The sequence below is a fragment of the Grammomys surdaster genome, unplaced genomic scaffold, assembly GCF_004785775.1.
Source record: "Grammomys surdaster isolate TR1022 unplaced genomic scaffold, NIH_TR_1.0 191, whole genome shotgun sequence".
Classification (NCBI taxonomy): Eukaryota; Metazoa; Chordata; class Mammalia; order Rodentia; family Muridae; genus Grammomys; species Grammomys surdaster.
In genome coordinates this window covers 4,657,097-4,674,238 of record NW_021604636.1, presented here as the reverse complement: position 1 = coordinate 4,674,238, position 17,142 = coordinate 4,657,097, and the positions used below count along the sequence as shown (strand labels likewise).

Here is a 17,142-nt window from a genome sequence, read left to right as displayed (position 1 = left end):
CTCTCTCTCTCTCTCTCTCTCTCTCTCTCTCTCTCTCTCTCTCTCTCAAATATTTAGTGCTGTTGAAGATTAAATTCCTTTCCTGTTAGTGGCCCAGAGCTTTGGTAATTATGAGACAGAGCAAATGTAAAAGTTTACTTGCCTCTGCGACCCATTTGGCCTGAACCATGTACAAACAACCATTGCTTTGCCCAAAGCTCTCAAGTTGTCAACCAGTCATTTTAAAATAAAATTCTAGAGAAAATGGCCAAATGTATGGTTTGTGCCAGGTCCAAAGGAAACTCCAAATCCTCAAACTCCAAAATCTGTACAAATATCCAGAAATGACCTCAAACTGGACTTTGTGGGATTTCTGGCAGTTAGAGAAAAGTTGATATTCCTCTGGAACTTGTGAAACCAGTTTCCATTGGCCAGAAGCAATCATTTCCCTTACATCCATCAAAAGGAACATAGATATAATTAACACATACCTCTGGCACTTATTGGCTAACCCAGATAGCCTTCTGCTCCCCCAGTCTCTCCTCACTTGGTGTATATCTCAAAGTATATGCTAGCCTTCTGGCCTATCTTAGCTCTACCCTAAACTCCCTCCAGATCCTGGGTGTCCCTTCCTCCAGATCCTCATCCTGAAACTAACCCAACAGTGTCTCACCATGCATCTAACCCAACAACGTTCACTACTTCAGCCTCCTAGTATTCTCACTTCGCGCTTGTATTCTCTGCTCCTCTTAGTGCTCTCACTATGCTTTCGGTATGCTGTCTCCTGCTATTCCCCCATACTCCCATACCCCCATCCAACATGTTGCTCTGGACTCTTCTAGATGCTTTTGGCTGTTTTGTGTCTCAAAAATAAAATAAAAATTTTAAAAAACCCTAGAAAATTCATGTCAGCAGTTACTTTACTGATCCCCCTCACATGCATCTGGTGCTGAAACCCTCACATACAGTTTGATTCCCCTGTCTGGAAAGCTTCAGATAAAGCATTTTGTGGGTGTAAGAACAAGATTTGGACCATATGCATTTTTAGAAACTTCTTTGAATTATCATACTTGTGCTTAAGACTTAGCACTGAATTAAGAGAGAACAGTAAAGTTTAGAACGATTTTCCCAACTAAATACACATATTAGTGGAAATTAGTTTTGACTTTAAAAAGAACAAAAAATGGAAAACATTAGAGAAACTATATATGATTTTTCATTTTAATTTTGAGATAACATCTTTCTGTTCAGGGAGGCTAGTCTAGTCTACACTTAGTTCTCCTCAAGTGTCTGGAACTAATGGGTTTACAGATGTGTCAGATGCAAGGTTCTTTTTGCCTTTTAATATTAACATTAACAATAAGAATCATTTTTGAATTATAATATATTCCTATAGATTGTATTTCATTGGTAAATATAACTGGAGAGTGCATTTGTATTCCTCATACTAATGGCTTATGAAATATATCTGATTGTGTTATATAAATATCACTGCTGTACATTGAAAATGGAAAAATTCAGGTGTTAGCTAGTTGATACCTAAATATCCTATGTAATTGTGGTTCATGTTAAATAGACCACACAAGATTATTTGATTGTTGTGAATCACATTTTTGTTTTATGCTTTAAGATTCAATTCAAATTTTATCTGCACCAATAATTTTTCTCTCACTTAGGTCATTCAGAATTATTTTGTGACTGGGCAAGACAGGGCAAAGGTTCCTCCATCTAATATTCTTGCTGAGGCCATTTTCATTTTAACTTGAATTTGATCTCTTTGATGAAAATCCCATGACAAATTACCCAACTCTACTCTAGTAAGGAAAGGTCAGGATGAACTAGCTAACTTGTCTTGACTTCTGTTAAATGGCTTGCTTTTGTGAAGGTCCCTGTGACTGCTGAACAAGAGGCCTGGTCATGGTTTCTGCTTTTGAAAAACCTGTGTTCTGGATACTAGGGGCCACATCCAAGTCCTCCAAAGAACTTGGGCATGGTCCCAGCAGGCTGGAATAATGTCTTTCAATTGGCTATGCACTGAGTTTGAATGGTTGTCTTTGGTGAGCGCCCCATTACAATTTCTCTTCTTCCAGCCCTGAAATACTAAATTCAAATAACTTCATGAGTATTTGTACAAATTTATCCTATCAATGGCAACATCTAAATAGTGGATGGATTACAGCATGCTCTTTATTACTGTTGCCAAGTTACACTATGAATGTAAAATGACTTAGCTGTGGATTCTGGAATAAAAGCTTCCTTGACAAGTTGGATTCAAGATGATATTTCTGAGTCCCGAAAAGCTTTTTTAAACAACAGCAGTCTCTGAGAGAAAAAGACTCTCCTTATAATAGACTCTATTTAAAAAATGTCTATGGCAGACACATTCACAGGAAGGTAGGTCTTCAGCAGCCATGTACCCCATAATTGCGCTCTGCTGCTGTGACTGGGACTCACTCATGTGAGATCATTGACTGTTTCTATTAGCTTGGCTTAGCTGTTTGTTGCAAGGAAATTTGCCTAAGAAAAATGAGAGTAAGAGCTAGGTTTATCAGCACAGAAATATCTACAAATCAGCTCATCTGAACGGCTCTCTAATCAAACATTATGATGTCTTTCTACAGGAGTCTCACCTCTCTGCTCATCAGTTCCAAAGTATTATGTCAGGAATTTATCACATGTGTTTTCTTCTGTGGTTTAGATGTAAATTGTATCTCCAGAAGGCTTCTGTGTTAAAGGATCAATTTCAGGCAGGTTATTCCAGTCATGGAAGAGTGATTTAACCATTACATTAATTCACTGGTAGGTTTGTGATTTGATGGTACTGTTTCAATGGAAACCTTCATGGTTCGGGCCAAGTGGGAGGAAATGCATCCTGGAGAGTGTATCCTTGGGGGCTATATGGTGTCTCTGGCACCTTTCTGGTATTCTCTGTGTTCCATGTGTGCCATCAGACAAGCAACTGTGCCTGCCATGTTTTCCTGACATCATGTTTTCCCTCACCACAGCCCAACAAACTACAGAAGACAACATTTGAAACTGGGAGTCAATCCAAAACTTCCTTCCTTTGAAATTGCTCTTCTAGCATTATTTGTTACAGCCTGGAAAAAAATCAGACCAGTTCCCTTGAAGTCCAGACCACAATGTCCTGTGAACACTGTACCTCGTAGTGCCTTTTCTGAGGCTTGATGCAGCTGACTATCTCAGTCTCCTTTCTTATATTATTTTTAACACTTTTCAAAATTATTTCTTTTATTTTTTGTGATTATAATATAATTATAACATTTTACCTTGCCCTTCCTCCTCCCTGCAAACTTTCCCATATTCCTCTTCTTACTTTCTTTTAAATTCATGGTCTCTTTTTTCATTAATAGTTGTTACATATATATAGGTATATTATATTATGCATATACATATGTTCTTAAATATCTAAATACAGCATATGTATATGTATATATATAATTTTCAAGATTTTAAAAAATTAATTAGGTGATTGATATTTGGATTTGTGTAGGGCGTATCAGCAAAAGAGGATATGGTAGCAAGCGTCTTTACAATGTATAATAATTCTTTCATGCTATGGTCAGGTCTATTTGCTGAGAAAGAATAGAATCTTTTGAAACTAAAAGTACTTAGAAATAATTACAGGGAGGTAAACAGAAGTTCCATTTTTCCTTTATTTTTAAAATACAAAATAACCCAGCTTTAGATTTTTTTTTTGTCTGATTGATAAAGTTGTGGAAAAGGAATAGTTTTACTCAAAGTTCTGTCATCAATCAGATATGAGATGAGGTAGGACGGAGAGATGAGACCACCATGATGAATAATAATTGAATGTGATATCATTACTGACAGGACATGTATGAGGATCAGAGTTTGGATTCCCAGAACACACATGAAAAGCTGGGCAGATATGGCTACCACCTTTATTTCCAGCATTCAGGATGCAGAGAAGGGAGATCCCGAGAGAAATCTGGATAGCTGTGGTAGCCAAGTGACTAGCTCTGAGCTCAATTGAGACACTTCGAGTGAATACATAAGTTAGAAAATAATCAAGATGGACATCCAGTGTCAACTTTAACCTCTACACAGAAACACATATATACATAGATATAACCCTCATATGTGCACATGTACATACAATACAAACACTAAAGTAAGAAAGTGAAGGGCATGGATAATAAATTGTAATAGTGAATGCAGCAGTTCTCAATATCATGATAGTAGCAGGCAGACACATTGCGTTGTGTGTTTGACAATAGAAAGGCCATTGACAATAACTTTTACATCTCTTTGGTCATCTTACCTGTGGTTCTTAGTCTAGCAGCATTGAATATTACTGGCAGCCTGTTTAAGTGTTGACTCTGCAAACTCCAGACCTATTGTCTTCTAATCTGCGCTTCTCCAACTTACCCAGTGACAAAAGTGCATGTTAAAGCTCGAGAAGCTTTGCTTTGGGATCAAACATTTGTAATTTCTCCAACTATGTATATATCTGGGCACACTTACATAAGCCTTTAAGCTTATGTGCAGCTTAATTGGCCATTAAAACTGGAAAAAAGGAGATTGCAACAAAGACCACTCAAGGTATATTATTTATATTTGTTTTGATTATATTTTATATTTGTATTTGGTATGGACAAAGATATAAGAATTCACAGATCTGGATTTGAATAAATGTCAACCTGGGTAGATTGTACTCTCAGAAGAGAGTAGAGTCTATATTAGACTTTTCAGTTTTGTTTCCTATATGTTTTACTTTGTAGAACAAATTAGAAAAGAGAAACTGTTGAAGGTGGAGTTGAGTAAAAACATTACGTTTTGAATTAAGCTGACTTATGACATAAAACATTGGTGAAGATACCAGAGATAATTGAAAAATTAGTCAAGAAGAACTACTAATTGTGGTAACAATTCAGAACATGCTTAGAAAGCACTTGCAGATGCCAGATGTAGAGGCATGTCAAAAGATATTTAGTTCTATTTTTATCAGTGGAAAAATATGGAAAATATGCTAATATAAGAAAACAATAACTATTATTGCTAATAGGTGGTTAAACTCAAATGTGCTCTTGCCATATATACTTGGTGGTTTCTACTTTCAGTTCTGGACACATAAAAAACAATTTTTTAAAATCAATTTTATATACCTTATAAACATTTTTGGTACTAATGACTAGACAACAAAAACTGAACACAATCATTTTGTTTTTAATCTTAAAGACTGGTGCAAACCTAGGCACTTATGTGAAGCAAGAGCATGCTAGTAAAACAGATAAAGTAAAAATGATTAAGCATTTACATATACACATATGCATTCTATTTTATATAGCGTGTGTGGTAGCTATGTTCAAATGGACTTTACTTTTAAGTTCTGCATCTAGAAGAATTTGTACCTGTACTAGATGTGTAGAAATGTGTTCTTGTTACTATTTATTAAACAGTGCAGCCTAACAATTTCAGACACAGCATTTACATTGTTTATGCTTCATGGTAACATAAAATTGATTTAAAGTATGCAGGCAGATTCTGTGTAAGTTACATGCAGACGTTTTTATATATAAAAGTTGAGCACACATAGGTTTTGGTCCCTAAGTGATATCTTGGAACCAATATTTTGTGAATATTAGGATATGACTGTAAAACAGAAACAGTGTGGCTGATAGGTAAGAAAAACATGATTCTAGGAATGTTTAAATGACTTCATCCAGTCTGTCTATAAATAGTTTAGTAAACATAGTTAACATTTACCTAGACCAATGGTTCTCAACCTTCCTCATACTGCAACCCTTTAATACAGTGCCACGTGTTGTGGTGATCCTCAACCATAAACTTGTTCCATTGTTCTTCATAACTGTTATTTTGCTACTATTATAAAATGTAATGTATGCAGGATATCTGATATGTGACCCCCTATGGGATTGTGACCCATAGGTTGAGAATCATTGACCTAGGTTAACAAATTCTGTACACTGTTGGTATTGTGCTAATTAAATCACTGCTGTCTCTATCATTTACTTACCCTGTTTCCCAAGAAGAGTAACATCTACTGCCCCTACCAGCACAAACTGAATAAGTAAAATTAAGCACAGAAAATAAGTAAATTATATTAGCCAGTTTTTCATGGCTATGATCTAATACCTGACAAGAAGCATCTTGAAGGACTGAAGGTTTATATGGCTCAGATTTTGAGGTTACAGTCTATCATGGAAAGGAAAGTGTCTTAATTGAGAGTTTTATTGTTGGGAAGAGACACAATGTCCACAGCAATTCTTATAACAGAAAATATTTAACTGGGGCTGGCTGACAGTTCAGAGGTTTAGTCCATTATCGTCATGCAGGAACTATGGCAGCCTGCAGGCAGACATGATGCTGGAGAAGGAATTGAGAGTTCTACATTTTGATCCACAGGCAGCAGAAACAGACTGTATGCTATACTGGCTGTAGCTTGAGCAAGTAAGATCTCAAAATCCACCCCTGCAGTGACACAATTTCTTCAACAAGGCAACATCTATTTCAACAAGGCCACACCTCCTAATGGTTCTACTCCCTTCGGGCCAGGCATTCCAACACATGAGGCTATATGGGCCATTCCAATTCAAACCACCACAGAAAGCATAGAAGTAAGAGTGGCTCTCAGCTGTGACAGCAGGAGCATGAAGCTGCTTGCTTTCCTCCGGGTAGACCAGGAAGCAAAAATAGGTCAGGAATTATGTTGGGCTATAAATTTCATAGCTGCCCACAGTGATCTCCTTCCTCTAGCTAAGCTTCCCATTGTAAAGGTTATACAATCTCTGAAACAAGATCACTTGCTGGAGAGTCAGGTTCAACATGTTGAACCTAGGTTGGGGACATGTCATATCCAGACCATTCTATAAATTAATAATTTATGTTATATGGAAAAACATTCAGCATTTACAAGAGACTAGGATGGCTGTGAGTTAGCCCAATGACGGGATTATTGTAGGTCCACTTCCCAGGGGCCCACCCAATGCAGCCGAAAAGGAGTGCGTGGTGCTGGGAGTGGGTGCAGCCTACATGGCCTAAGACAGGGCTCTCACCCTCCTTTCACCCACATCGGAGTCCCTTGACGTTGCCCATCGTCGACAGCCTAAAACCTTCGACCATCGATGTGACTCGTCTCACATCAGTGTTTTGGGGTTGTGAACTTGTCTAAGACCCCCCATAATTAGACATCCAAATTCAAAATTCACACAGTTGGGATTGATCATAAGATGCCTTCTCTAACTAAACAGAGAAGGGGGAGATGCCAGAAGCCAGGACCCTCGCCCTTACCCTCACCCCCTACCTTTCCCCACCTGCACAATGTCCTCTGAAGCTTGGCAACTGCAAGATCCTGCTTAGCAACTGCAGATAGACTCAAAGCAGAGTACCATATCATCTTAAGAATAGCAGGGAGACCATAACTCAAGCAGTGTACTATATCTTCTGAAGAACAGCAGGTAGATCATAATTCAAGGCAGTGTACCATATAGACCATGACATGTTTCAAGGCACAGGCCAAGAAGATTTTGTACTTTTCCACCACCTGGCCCCTCTTACCCCCTCCCCTTGTAAAACATGCTATAAAAAAGCATTTCATGTTCAAAAAAAAAAGAAATTAAAAAAAATTAATAAAAAAAAAGAAAAACATTCAGATATTTTGAGTATAGATGAGTAGTTTGGAGTCAGTATAGCCACATACCCACATACTAATTGGTAATAGCACAGTGTATAAAAGATTGGAAGGAAAAGCGATGTAAAAAGGAAGATGGTAATGAAAGAGATGAACTTACTATTCTGGCAGCCCTGGGCTGATAACTTTCTCCCCAAATTAAGCTAATTTCTAATTACACTTGATGTATTCTTATTGCTTCTCATGTGCTTTGTCTATAAAAGCCTAGTGAATCCTATGTCTGTTGAAGAGGCTAACTGAAGAGCAATGGCTATAGTATGTATTGGTATAGCATTCTAGGCATTGTATCTCTGCGATAGAGTCAGCAAATGCTATTTATATGGAAGTTGAGTTTTCTCTATGGGTCCTCTGGTTCTTGTGTCCACACTACAGACAGGGAAGAATGGTGTGTCAGAGAGGAGAAAGGTGTCTAATGAGGGTTCAGGTAGCATGCCTTTTGATCAAACTTGCAGGAAATGGATTCATTACCACTTCTACCTCTCTTTAATAAATCCCCTGTAGCCTTTGAGATACCTTACTTTATGGTGTAACTGAAGGTCAATACTGCATAAAACAAATCTCCAAACACACTCAGGCAGTCATCAGGGTTTTAGTTTTCTAACATCTTCTTTTGAGGCACGGTCTCCCTATGTAGCCTTGGCTTGTCTGGAAATTGCTATGCAGATCAATCAGGTTCAGATCTCAGAGACTTGTTTGTCTCTTCTAGATGGTTTTGACCAACTTAACTTTAAAGAGCCAATACAAGCTTGAATAAAGTGTTGCTTCTTTCCCCACACCAAAACTGTTCTTCATATTATATCGTCTAGATAAAAAGAAAAGGGAAAAAGCAAGTCTTGCATTTTACTTGTGAAGTTTTAAAAATATTAAAATTTTTGAAAAGTTGGTGTGAAATCAGTCCTTTTTTATGTCACAGGACAGGAATAATTCAGGAAAAACAGGTAAGTAGTATACATGGATTAAAAGAAGAAGGTTGTCAATTAAAAAAGTGAAATGTAAATTATTTTGAGGGCATGAAGGAGCTTTAAAGGTAACTAGTTCAGATGACAGACAAATGGAATGGTAGGCTTGATGGCAAAAGCATCCTGCATTTTTTTCTTTTTTTTTCTTTTTCTTTTTTTTTTATTGGATGTTTTATTTACATTTCCTATGCTGTCCCCTTACCCCATCCCCCACCCACCCAGGAACCCCCAATCCCCTCACCCCTCCTCCTTCTTCTCTGTGGATGTAACCTCTATCTACCCCCCCACTCCCACCTCCCCACCCTCAAAATTCCCTCCCCCTGGGGCATCCAGCCTTCATGTGGTCAAGGTTCTCTTCTTCCACCTATGCCCAGCAGGGCCCTCCACTCTTACATATTCAACTGAAGTGCTGGATCCCTCCCTAAGTGCTCCCAGGCTGGTGGTTTAGACCCTGGGAGCTGTGGTTGGTTGGTATTGTTGCTCTCCTCATGGTGCCGCAAATCCTTTCAGCTCTCCTTCAGTCTTCACACTAACTCTTCTATTGAGAACCCCATGATCAGTTCAATGGCTAGTTGTGAGCATCTGCCTCTGACCTTGGTACTCTTTAAAGTGTACATAAACAAATCCCTCTTTTTCTTCCACCTCTGATTTACCTGTTAAGTTGCTCTTGAAGTAAATCTAACCTTTGCTCCACTTCCCCATAGGTGAGGTCACTTTCAGTCTCCGAGATGCCCCAGGGAGCTCTCTGAAGTCCTGAGGGACTACATTCTTCAGGTTGAGCCCGAGCATGCTCTCTTTCCCAGCTGTGTGTATCAGTGATATCTGTGGGAAAGAACAAGACATGTCAGGTTCTTTGGAAGCCCCTCAGTAATACAAAGACACCTGCAAGGCAGACTGGAAGGATCTTCAGGTATAATCCAAGACAGAGAGAACCAAAGGATTTCAAAGACATCAATCTCCATTTTCAATCAGAAGCATAATCTTTGACTTAAGAGTCGGTCTTATCTCTCTCATCTATTTTCATAAGATTCAAATTTTATAACCTGTCATTAGACTCGGTTATGATATTTTTCATTCTTTTGAGAATTCTTTTTAGTGTTGAGAAGACATGATGAACAAACTCAAATTGACCCTGATACTGTAGTTTTACACTTTTTTTGGGACAAAATAGCAAGTTTTGTTTCCAATGCTCTACCTAAAACATAAGCCTGTTAAGACTCCCTATGCATAAGTTAATTTTCACATATTGTCACTCAGCTTAAAGGTCGAGAGGGAAGTGTGGGTCGGTCGCCCAGGTGTTTTCTTAAAGCCAAGAAGCCACTGTCTCTCAGAGATGAGAAGTCTTAAAGGTCTGCTGCTGTTCTGAGCTTTCAAGTTCTTTAAAAGTCTTCTTGCACTATATCGAACATAGTCACGTTGCTTTCTAGAGTTTTCTTTTCTTGTATGTATTTTATTATTAATATTTTTGTTAATATACTTTAAAATAATCTACTTATGTGTTTAATTTCTCTCTTCTGGTATGCCAGGTGTTCAGTTTCAGAATCTGCTAAGCATGGAGAAACTGAGCACCCAGGCTCTGTGTGACTTTGACAAATGAAATGGAGAAGGATTTGTGATCACCTTCTAATATAATGATTTATATTTGAGCCTCTTTTACTACTGCTTCTCCTAAAACTCTCCATTTTCATGCTATCAGTATTTAGAGGTGAACGTATACTGCTTTCTTCCTCATTTTTGGTAAAGACTTTTAGTGACTTAAACCCACTTTTTTTTCTACAAAATGAATAAAAAAAGGCAACTGGATCTGGGCGATTATTTCAGAGATCAAAAAGAGCAAATTCTTCATGGGAGGGCTGGGGCAAGAAAAAGACATCTCAACTGACCTTTGCTTTTCCATGGAAGTAGCTTTGGGTTATGGAACATGATTTGGTTTTGATAGACATTTTGAAAGAAAGTCTTGAAATGTAGCTATGATTAAATAGCAAAGAAAGTTTTTACATAAAGATATGGAATTTACAGCCTCAGCGATTTAAAAAAAAACTGGATGGAAAGTAACTAAATTTGGGCAGGATTAGCTATGATTCTAGAAATAAGGAACAGAGCAGTGGGACATTCTTCCCGCGGCCTCTCTGAAAGCACACTGGGGGATGCACTGTACACCCCTTTTCTAAGCAGATGACAAAAAAAAATCTGTTATTTTCCATGGGTTTTCTTTCCTTATCTTTTATCATTGAATGCATAAAAAATGCCTCTAGTGATGAACTTTTTATTTTTATCTCAACAGGGAAGACTATAAGGAAGAAATGAACAAAACCAAAGAGAAAAAACCAAGGCCAGGTTCCTCGTTTTGTAGAAATGGTTAACAGACCTCAGAGACTTCCCTGTGACATCCAGAGAAGGATCCTGATTATGACATCTTTAGCCTGCAGGATCTTGGTGTTTGGTGTTTTTCTACAGTGACAGCATACGGCTTATTTTTACATTTTAACAGACAGGGAGAAATTCGAGTACAAAAGTGAAACTTCAGATTTTCAGAGACGTGTGGTTTGTAATTTACAGACTTCTGGACCAATTTACAATGCAAAGGCACAACGTAGAGTCTTAATAAACTAGATTTTCTACTCTGTGTTGGTGATGTTAAATCAACATGTAGAACATGCACAAGGAGGCTGGTGAAGCCAGGGACTGTCCCCAGCTTGTTTTCTAACATCCATTTCATATAGCAACACTCCTTTAGAGAGGGTGAGAGTTGATAGCATTGAAAGCTATGGAACATCCTCATGAGCTTTCATTGAAAACCTCATTGAATTTCTGCCTCTGCTTAACAGCTCCCTCATTTTACAATCATGTAACACATTGATTTTTAAACACCACTGGCGAATCACATGCATTAAATTATGTAGGATAGCAGTTTTCTTTGACACTTAAGGAAAAAAGGATTATCTTAGCAGAAATGAATAAAATGTGTACTGTGAGGTTGAGGCTTACTTGACTATAATTTATTTTTTAATTGAAATTTAGAGATACGTGATTAACTTGTTTTAATGGTGGAATGATAAATAAAGAGTTCAAAGAGGGAAACCCTGGTTAGCTGTCCTAATCAAATGAGCATCCTTGTAGACACCTTCTAAAAATAGCTCAGACAGTATCTGCACTTGGTTGCCTTGGAAAATGTTGCTATAGTTGCAAGACACATTTCTGCAAATGGATGAACAGAGGGTAAACGTTCATTTTCAGGGTTCACAGCTTCACCACAGTCTACATTTGACCTCAGCATTAGGAAGGCCAAAGTCATGCTAATTTTTTTCTCTTTTAAGTTTTGCTTCAATGAGTTCTTCTTTGGGATGACAAGCACCAGAATACAAGGGAGTGAAATTACCTATTGATAGTGAAACTAAACTGCTAAAGAGTCCACTACTTCAACGTACAGTAGCTGTATCTATATCTATATTCATATCTATATCTACACTTACATATTGGAATTCATTACTATTATACAATATTGTACTTTGTTACTGGGGAATGATCTTTACCTGAATTAAGTTTTAAAATTTTTCATTGGTTAATTATAATGATTAGTCATGTTACATGCATGTCATCTTGGCTAAGTCTTTGTGTCATCAATTCCCTTTGTCAATACACATGGATACTTAGCTATGCATTATCAAGATAATTATTCATGACTTGAATGTGGATTACTTTATATATTCTTGAAGACGTGGATATTTGGAGATGCTAAAATCATTTGAAAATATAATTTGTTGGGCATAGAGACGAGTTAATTAAAAGTTGGAAGAAGTGAGATTATAAAATGAAGGGCATTTGAATTCACTGTCAGGGAGAATCATTATAAAGTCAAAATCTCAAAAATATCCTTAATGACTTGTCACTTGAAAGTCTAATATTTAAGAAGAAAACATGGTTTTATAAAAATCATTCTGAAATTAATTTGCACATAGTAGATATTGTTCAGTCAGTACTTCAGAACTTTGACTTCCAGGATACAACCTGTTTCTATTTTTAGTACTACCCAGAATCCATTTTCATAAATAACTAAAATGGATATTTGATAATCACATCTAATATTCTATTCTTCCACTGTGATGAATGAGGTGCTATTTCCATGCACTTCATCAAGTTTTTAGGTTATCTAGAGGACATTTGCATATATTCTTAGCTTATTGCCATGTGGTCATGACAAGCTGATGTGACATGATAGGGCAAGGAACTCTGGAAACCTAACCAGCTTGTACTCAACAACACTTCCTTGTTGGATATTCCTGTGAAATGATGGTGATAAATAGTAGTTACCTTCTCAGTGATATACTTTTCTATCCTCCCAAGCAAAACATCATGGTTTTCATTTTTTGTTATAAACTTTTGATCTTTTGTGACACTATCTTTAAAGATATATACTTATTTTTACTTATAAGCATATATGTGTGTGGTGCTGGTCTGTATGTGTACCATGTGCATGTAAAAGCAAGAAGAGGATATTGGACCCCTAGACTTATATCCATTTGTGAAGCCCTAGAGAGATGTGGGAACCAAGTCCAGCTCCCCTACAAGAGCAGCAAATACTCTTAAACACTAAGCCATCCCTCCAGCCCTATGTGATGCCCACTTAATTTTTACATGTAAATCAAATAAGTAAGAAGTTGGAAAATAAAACCTAGTAGAAAACATTAATAGAGCTCAAGGTTTGATCCAAGAAAAATTTAATTAGAGATTATATTGTTTAATAATCACAATCAGTTGGTTAATGACATTATTTCTTTCTTAATGATGCATAACATGGGTCCTGGGGTTGTTCAAATAATTTTCTTAAAGACATAAAGGGTAGTAAAGTTGTTTTTAGAACCTAGGCTGTCTGACCCACATCTCTAGGTTTATTTAAATAAAATTATCTGTCTAGATATATTAGATATATAGAGAGATAGAGAGATAGAGATAGAGATAGAGATAGAGATAGAGATAGAGATAGAGATAGAGATAGAGATAGAGATAGAGAGAGAGATAGAGAGAGAGAGAGAGAGAGAGAGAGATCAAATAGTATCAATCTGGTACATTCTTTGAGGTAGCATTTTAAAGTATTCTTGTTTTCTATTTTTTACATAAAATCTGAAAAATCAAGCATATTGCTCAACTTTTGTGTATTTTCTACAACAAATCTTGTACATTTGGTTATTCTTTTCATAAGAGATGTGAAATAAGAATGTTTACAGGACAACATTTTATTTCAAGATATTTCTCTTCCTTATAATTCACAGTAAAATACAATTCTGTTTGATTTACAACATGTTATATTTGGATGGGGCTTTCATATTATAATGTTATTTGTCTGAAGTTAAGAAATTGGTGCAGAGGTGCAAATGCAGATCTTACTTTTTGCCAGGTGGTGGTGGCCCACAAACTTTAATCCCAGAACTCGGAATGTAAAGGAAGCAGATCTTCAGGAGTTTGAGGCCAGCCTGGTTTACAAAGTGAGTTCCAGGACAGCCAGGGCTTCACAGAGAAACCCTGTCTTGAAAAACCAAAGCTAAACCAATCAACCAAAAAAACCTGACTTGCCAACTATTAGCAAATAGCCTCTGAGCCTCTCTTCCTGTAACCAAATGGCTTCAACAAGCTGCCCACAGCGCTGTGTCTTACACTAAGTCTCGTTGGCCACAGAAACAAACAAACAAACAAACAAACAAACAGCTCAAACCAAACCAAAACAAAACAACAAATGCCAACCCCCCAAACCAAAATAACAACAACAATAACAACAACAACAAACCAAAATAAAACAAACAAAAAATTTCTAAACTAGAATTTTGGGGGAACAATGTTGTGAAATTATGCAAACACACAAGGCATAATATTAAGCCTGTGAGAGTTTTAAAACATTTCATGAATAGAAAGGGTTAGAAGAACCTGGACTTGTGCAGTTCATAGTTTTTGAAAAGCGACCCTTTCCCATCCCACAACGGGGGGTGGGGGTGGGGGGTGAGGGGGAGTGCACACTGATGCCTGTACCTTTGCAGGAGTGACTCCTTTTATCTGTGTGGATTCTTCCTGAGGGTGGCATTGTTTCTTCACCATGGAGTCTGGTTGCTTTCACTATTCTTGGAGTAGAATCTACTGTTCCTGAGAAGAGTGGCTTTTGCTCATCATCGATGGAGGAGATGAAAGATGACGATCTGCTTTTCTTCTCTTCGAAGTGCTTCTTAGAACTCTGATAACGTCTGATTGTATCTGTAGAATCGTCAGCATCATTTGCACTGTTTTCTTTGCTAAAATCTATCAAAGAAAGGTTATTTTCATAGTAAATAATCAAACGTGGGACTTTGTGCACATTATCCTAAATGGCTATAAGTAAACTACCTTTTGCCTATAAAAATATGTAGTCATGTGGAGACTTCTAAATTCAAGAGTTATTAGATTATCTTCATGAAGTAAATCACTGATTTCAAAGTTTAAAGAAGACAAGCAAGAATGAGTTTATGTAGTAGAGAAATGATATAAAGTTATAAATTATAATTTTTAGTCTTAGAATCAGGCTTATTATCTCTTTAGGAAAATGAGACTAGGGAGGATGTGTCCTAATTTTAAAATACCACCACTATACAGCTTGTTATTTTTTTTAACCTTTATGCCCCATCATGTGTGACAATCATTCACACATCCTAAAGGTCAACGCTGGAAGCCACTTCAGCAAAGTCTGGCAGGCTAAATTTCAACCTTAGCTCAGGAAATGGCCTTGACATTCCAGGGAGTTTGGTTGCACACTGCAAAGAATATAAAGCTTAAGTACAGTAATTGAGGTAGGGTTTTACCTAATTACATCAAGGCCACTGATGCATAGTGACTGCTTCCTAGAGACATGTCAAGATAATTCCAACCCTGAAGGTTGTGTTAGAACATATTTCAGCAAGAAAAACTCAGAAACAAATCTCAGAGCTTGTTTCTATTAGTGTCCTGGGGAGAGAGTGTAATTCTCCATCTGGTTTCTGCTAATAACCAACCAACAGAACTCCAAGAGGTATATCATTTTCTAGAGAAAATTTTTAAACAGTGTCCCCATCTACTCTGTGCCGGGATGTGCTCATTTTGTTATTTATAGAAGGCCAAATGAACAGACTTAAGGCCACTCTGGAGAAACTTCCAACTGCTTTTCAAAATTCCCATATGGCAACGAAATGAAACAAAGATGCTTTCTCCTTTAAAAAAGAAAAGAGAAAGAGAAGACTTATAATTTAAACATATTAAATGCCAGAAAGCAGCCCAAGGTAAAAATAGACAGTGTTTAAAAATAAGTTTCATTTGAAAGGAGTATATTGTCCATCAGTTGAAGGCTAGCAAATGTAGAGGGCCAAACGTTTTCTCTGTGTAACCACACTTGTTCAGCAGTTATGTCATTGTTGTGAGCACTGCAGACCCTCTGGCTGTCGAACCATGATTACCACTCTGGGATTTGCACATTGCCACTCAACCACAAATATAATTGTGAATATTCAGAAGAGTACATGAAAAAGTCCTTGTCTCCAGTGTGGTTGGCACAACTCTCCTTCCTTTCAGGAGAATTAAACCTTTCCATCTTCCTCTCTATTTTCTTTCTCTTGTCTCTTGCAGAGTCTTCCGAAAAAAACGCCATCAGCATTCATTCTCCCTTTCTTGAGTCTATCACTCAGAAAGCCACAGTCACCAAATTTATTTTAGAATTTGATAAGAGAATAAAAGCTCAACGTTTCTACGTTTGTGCTGTTCTAAATTTTCACAGAGTAGGCTTCCAGCTCCCAACTAAACCTTTTTGCATTTAATAGTCAGAACAGAGTGGAATTTATATGAACACAAGCTTCCCGTCTTCTTGATATTGACACTCTTTGTCACTATGACATGGAGTTTTCCCTAGGAGGAACCCAACTTAAATTAAACTAGCCATCGATTCATGTGCCTCATACATCCAAGTGTGAGTAACTGTAGACAGTATGTACCACAGAATAGCAGTCTACTTAGTCACATTTTGGTTTGTAGTTCTCTGTTAATTTTTAAACCCCTACACGTGGAGGTTGGAGGGAGGTCTCAACAGTTATGAGTATTTGTTGATTTTTGAAATGATTCAGGTTTAGTTCCAAGCATTCACATGGCATCTCAAAACCACCTAAAACGTCTACAGATCTCACACCTTCTTCTGACCCATGTGGGTGCAACACACACACTTGATATACATACATACTGACTACACATGGAAATGTTCTGTCTCACCTTCTATAAAGGCTCAGCCTTAACTTACTATCTCATGGTTTGATATCAGTTGCTTAGACACAGGAGACACAAGAGATAATGGTTAACATGTGTTGGGAGTCGACTCTTAGCCGAAAGCGGCTATCATCTTTACAGCCATGTTGAGCCATATACCCTGACAAGAGACTTGTTTTCAACAGCGTGCAATAGCTGAGCACACTCTGATAAACATCTTGTTACACTGTTTAGTGCCCCCAGCTGCAAGCTGCACCTGGTATTTAT

At 37.4% G+C, this 17,142-nt stretch overlaps 1 protein-coding gene across 2 annotated transcripts in view; it reads right to left on the bottom strand.

The window, feature by feature from the left end:
* The window catches only part of Kcnh7 (potassium voltage-gated channel subfamily H member 7), a 443,919-nt gene that overhangs the window by 6,122 nt on the left and 420,655 nt on the right, over positions 1-17,142 (bottom strand). The window contains exons 13-14 of one of the 2 annotated variants that reach the window (XM_028769229.1): positions 14,653-14,904; positions 9,285-9,453 (exon numbers count right to left, since the gene is read on the bottom strand). In XM_028769229.1, the coding sequence (XP_028625062.1) occupies positions 9,285-9,453; positions 14,653-14,904 (421 nt within the window). Of the gene's footprint in view, positions 1-9,284; positions 9,454-14,652; positions 14,917-17,142 lie in introns of both variants that reach the window. The other variant, XM_028769230.1, reaches the window with a different exon arrangement.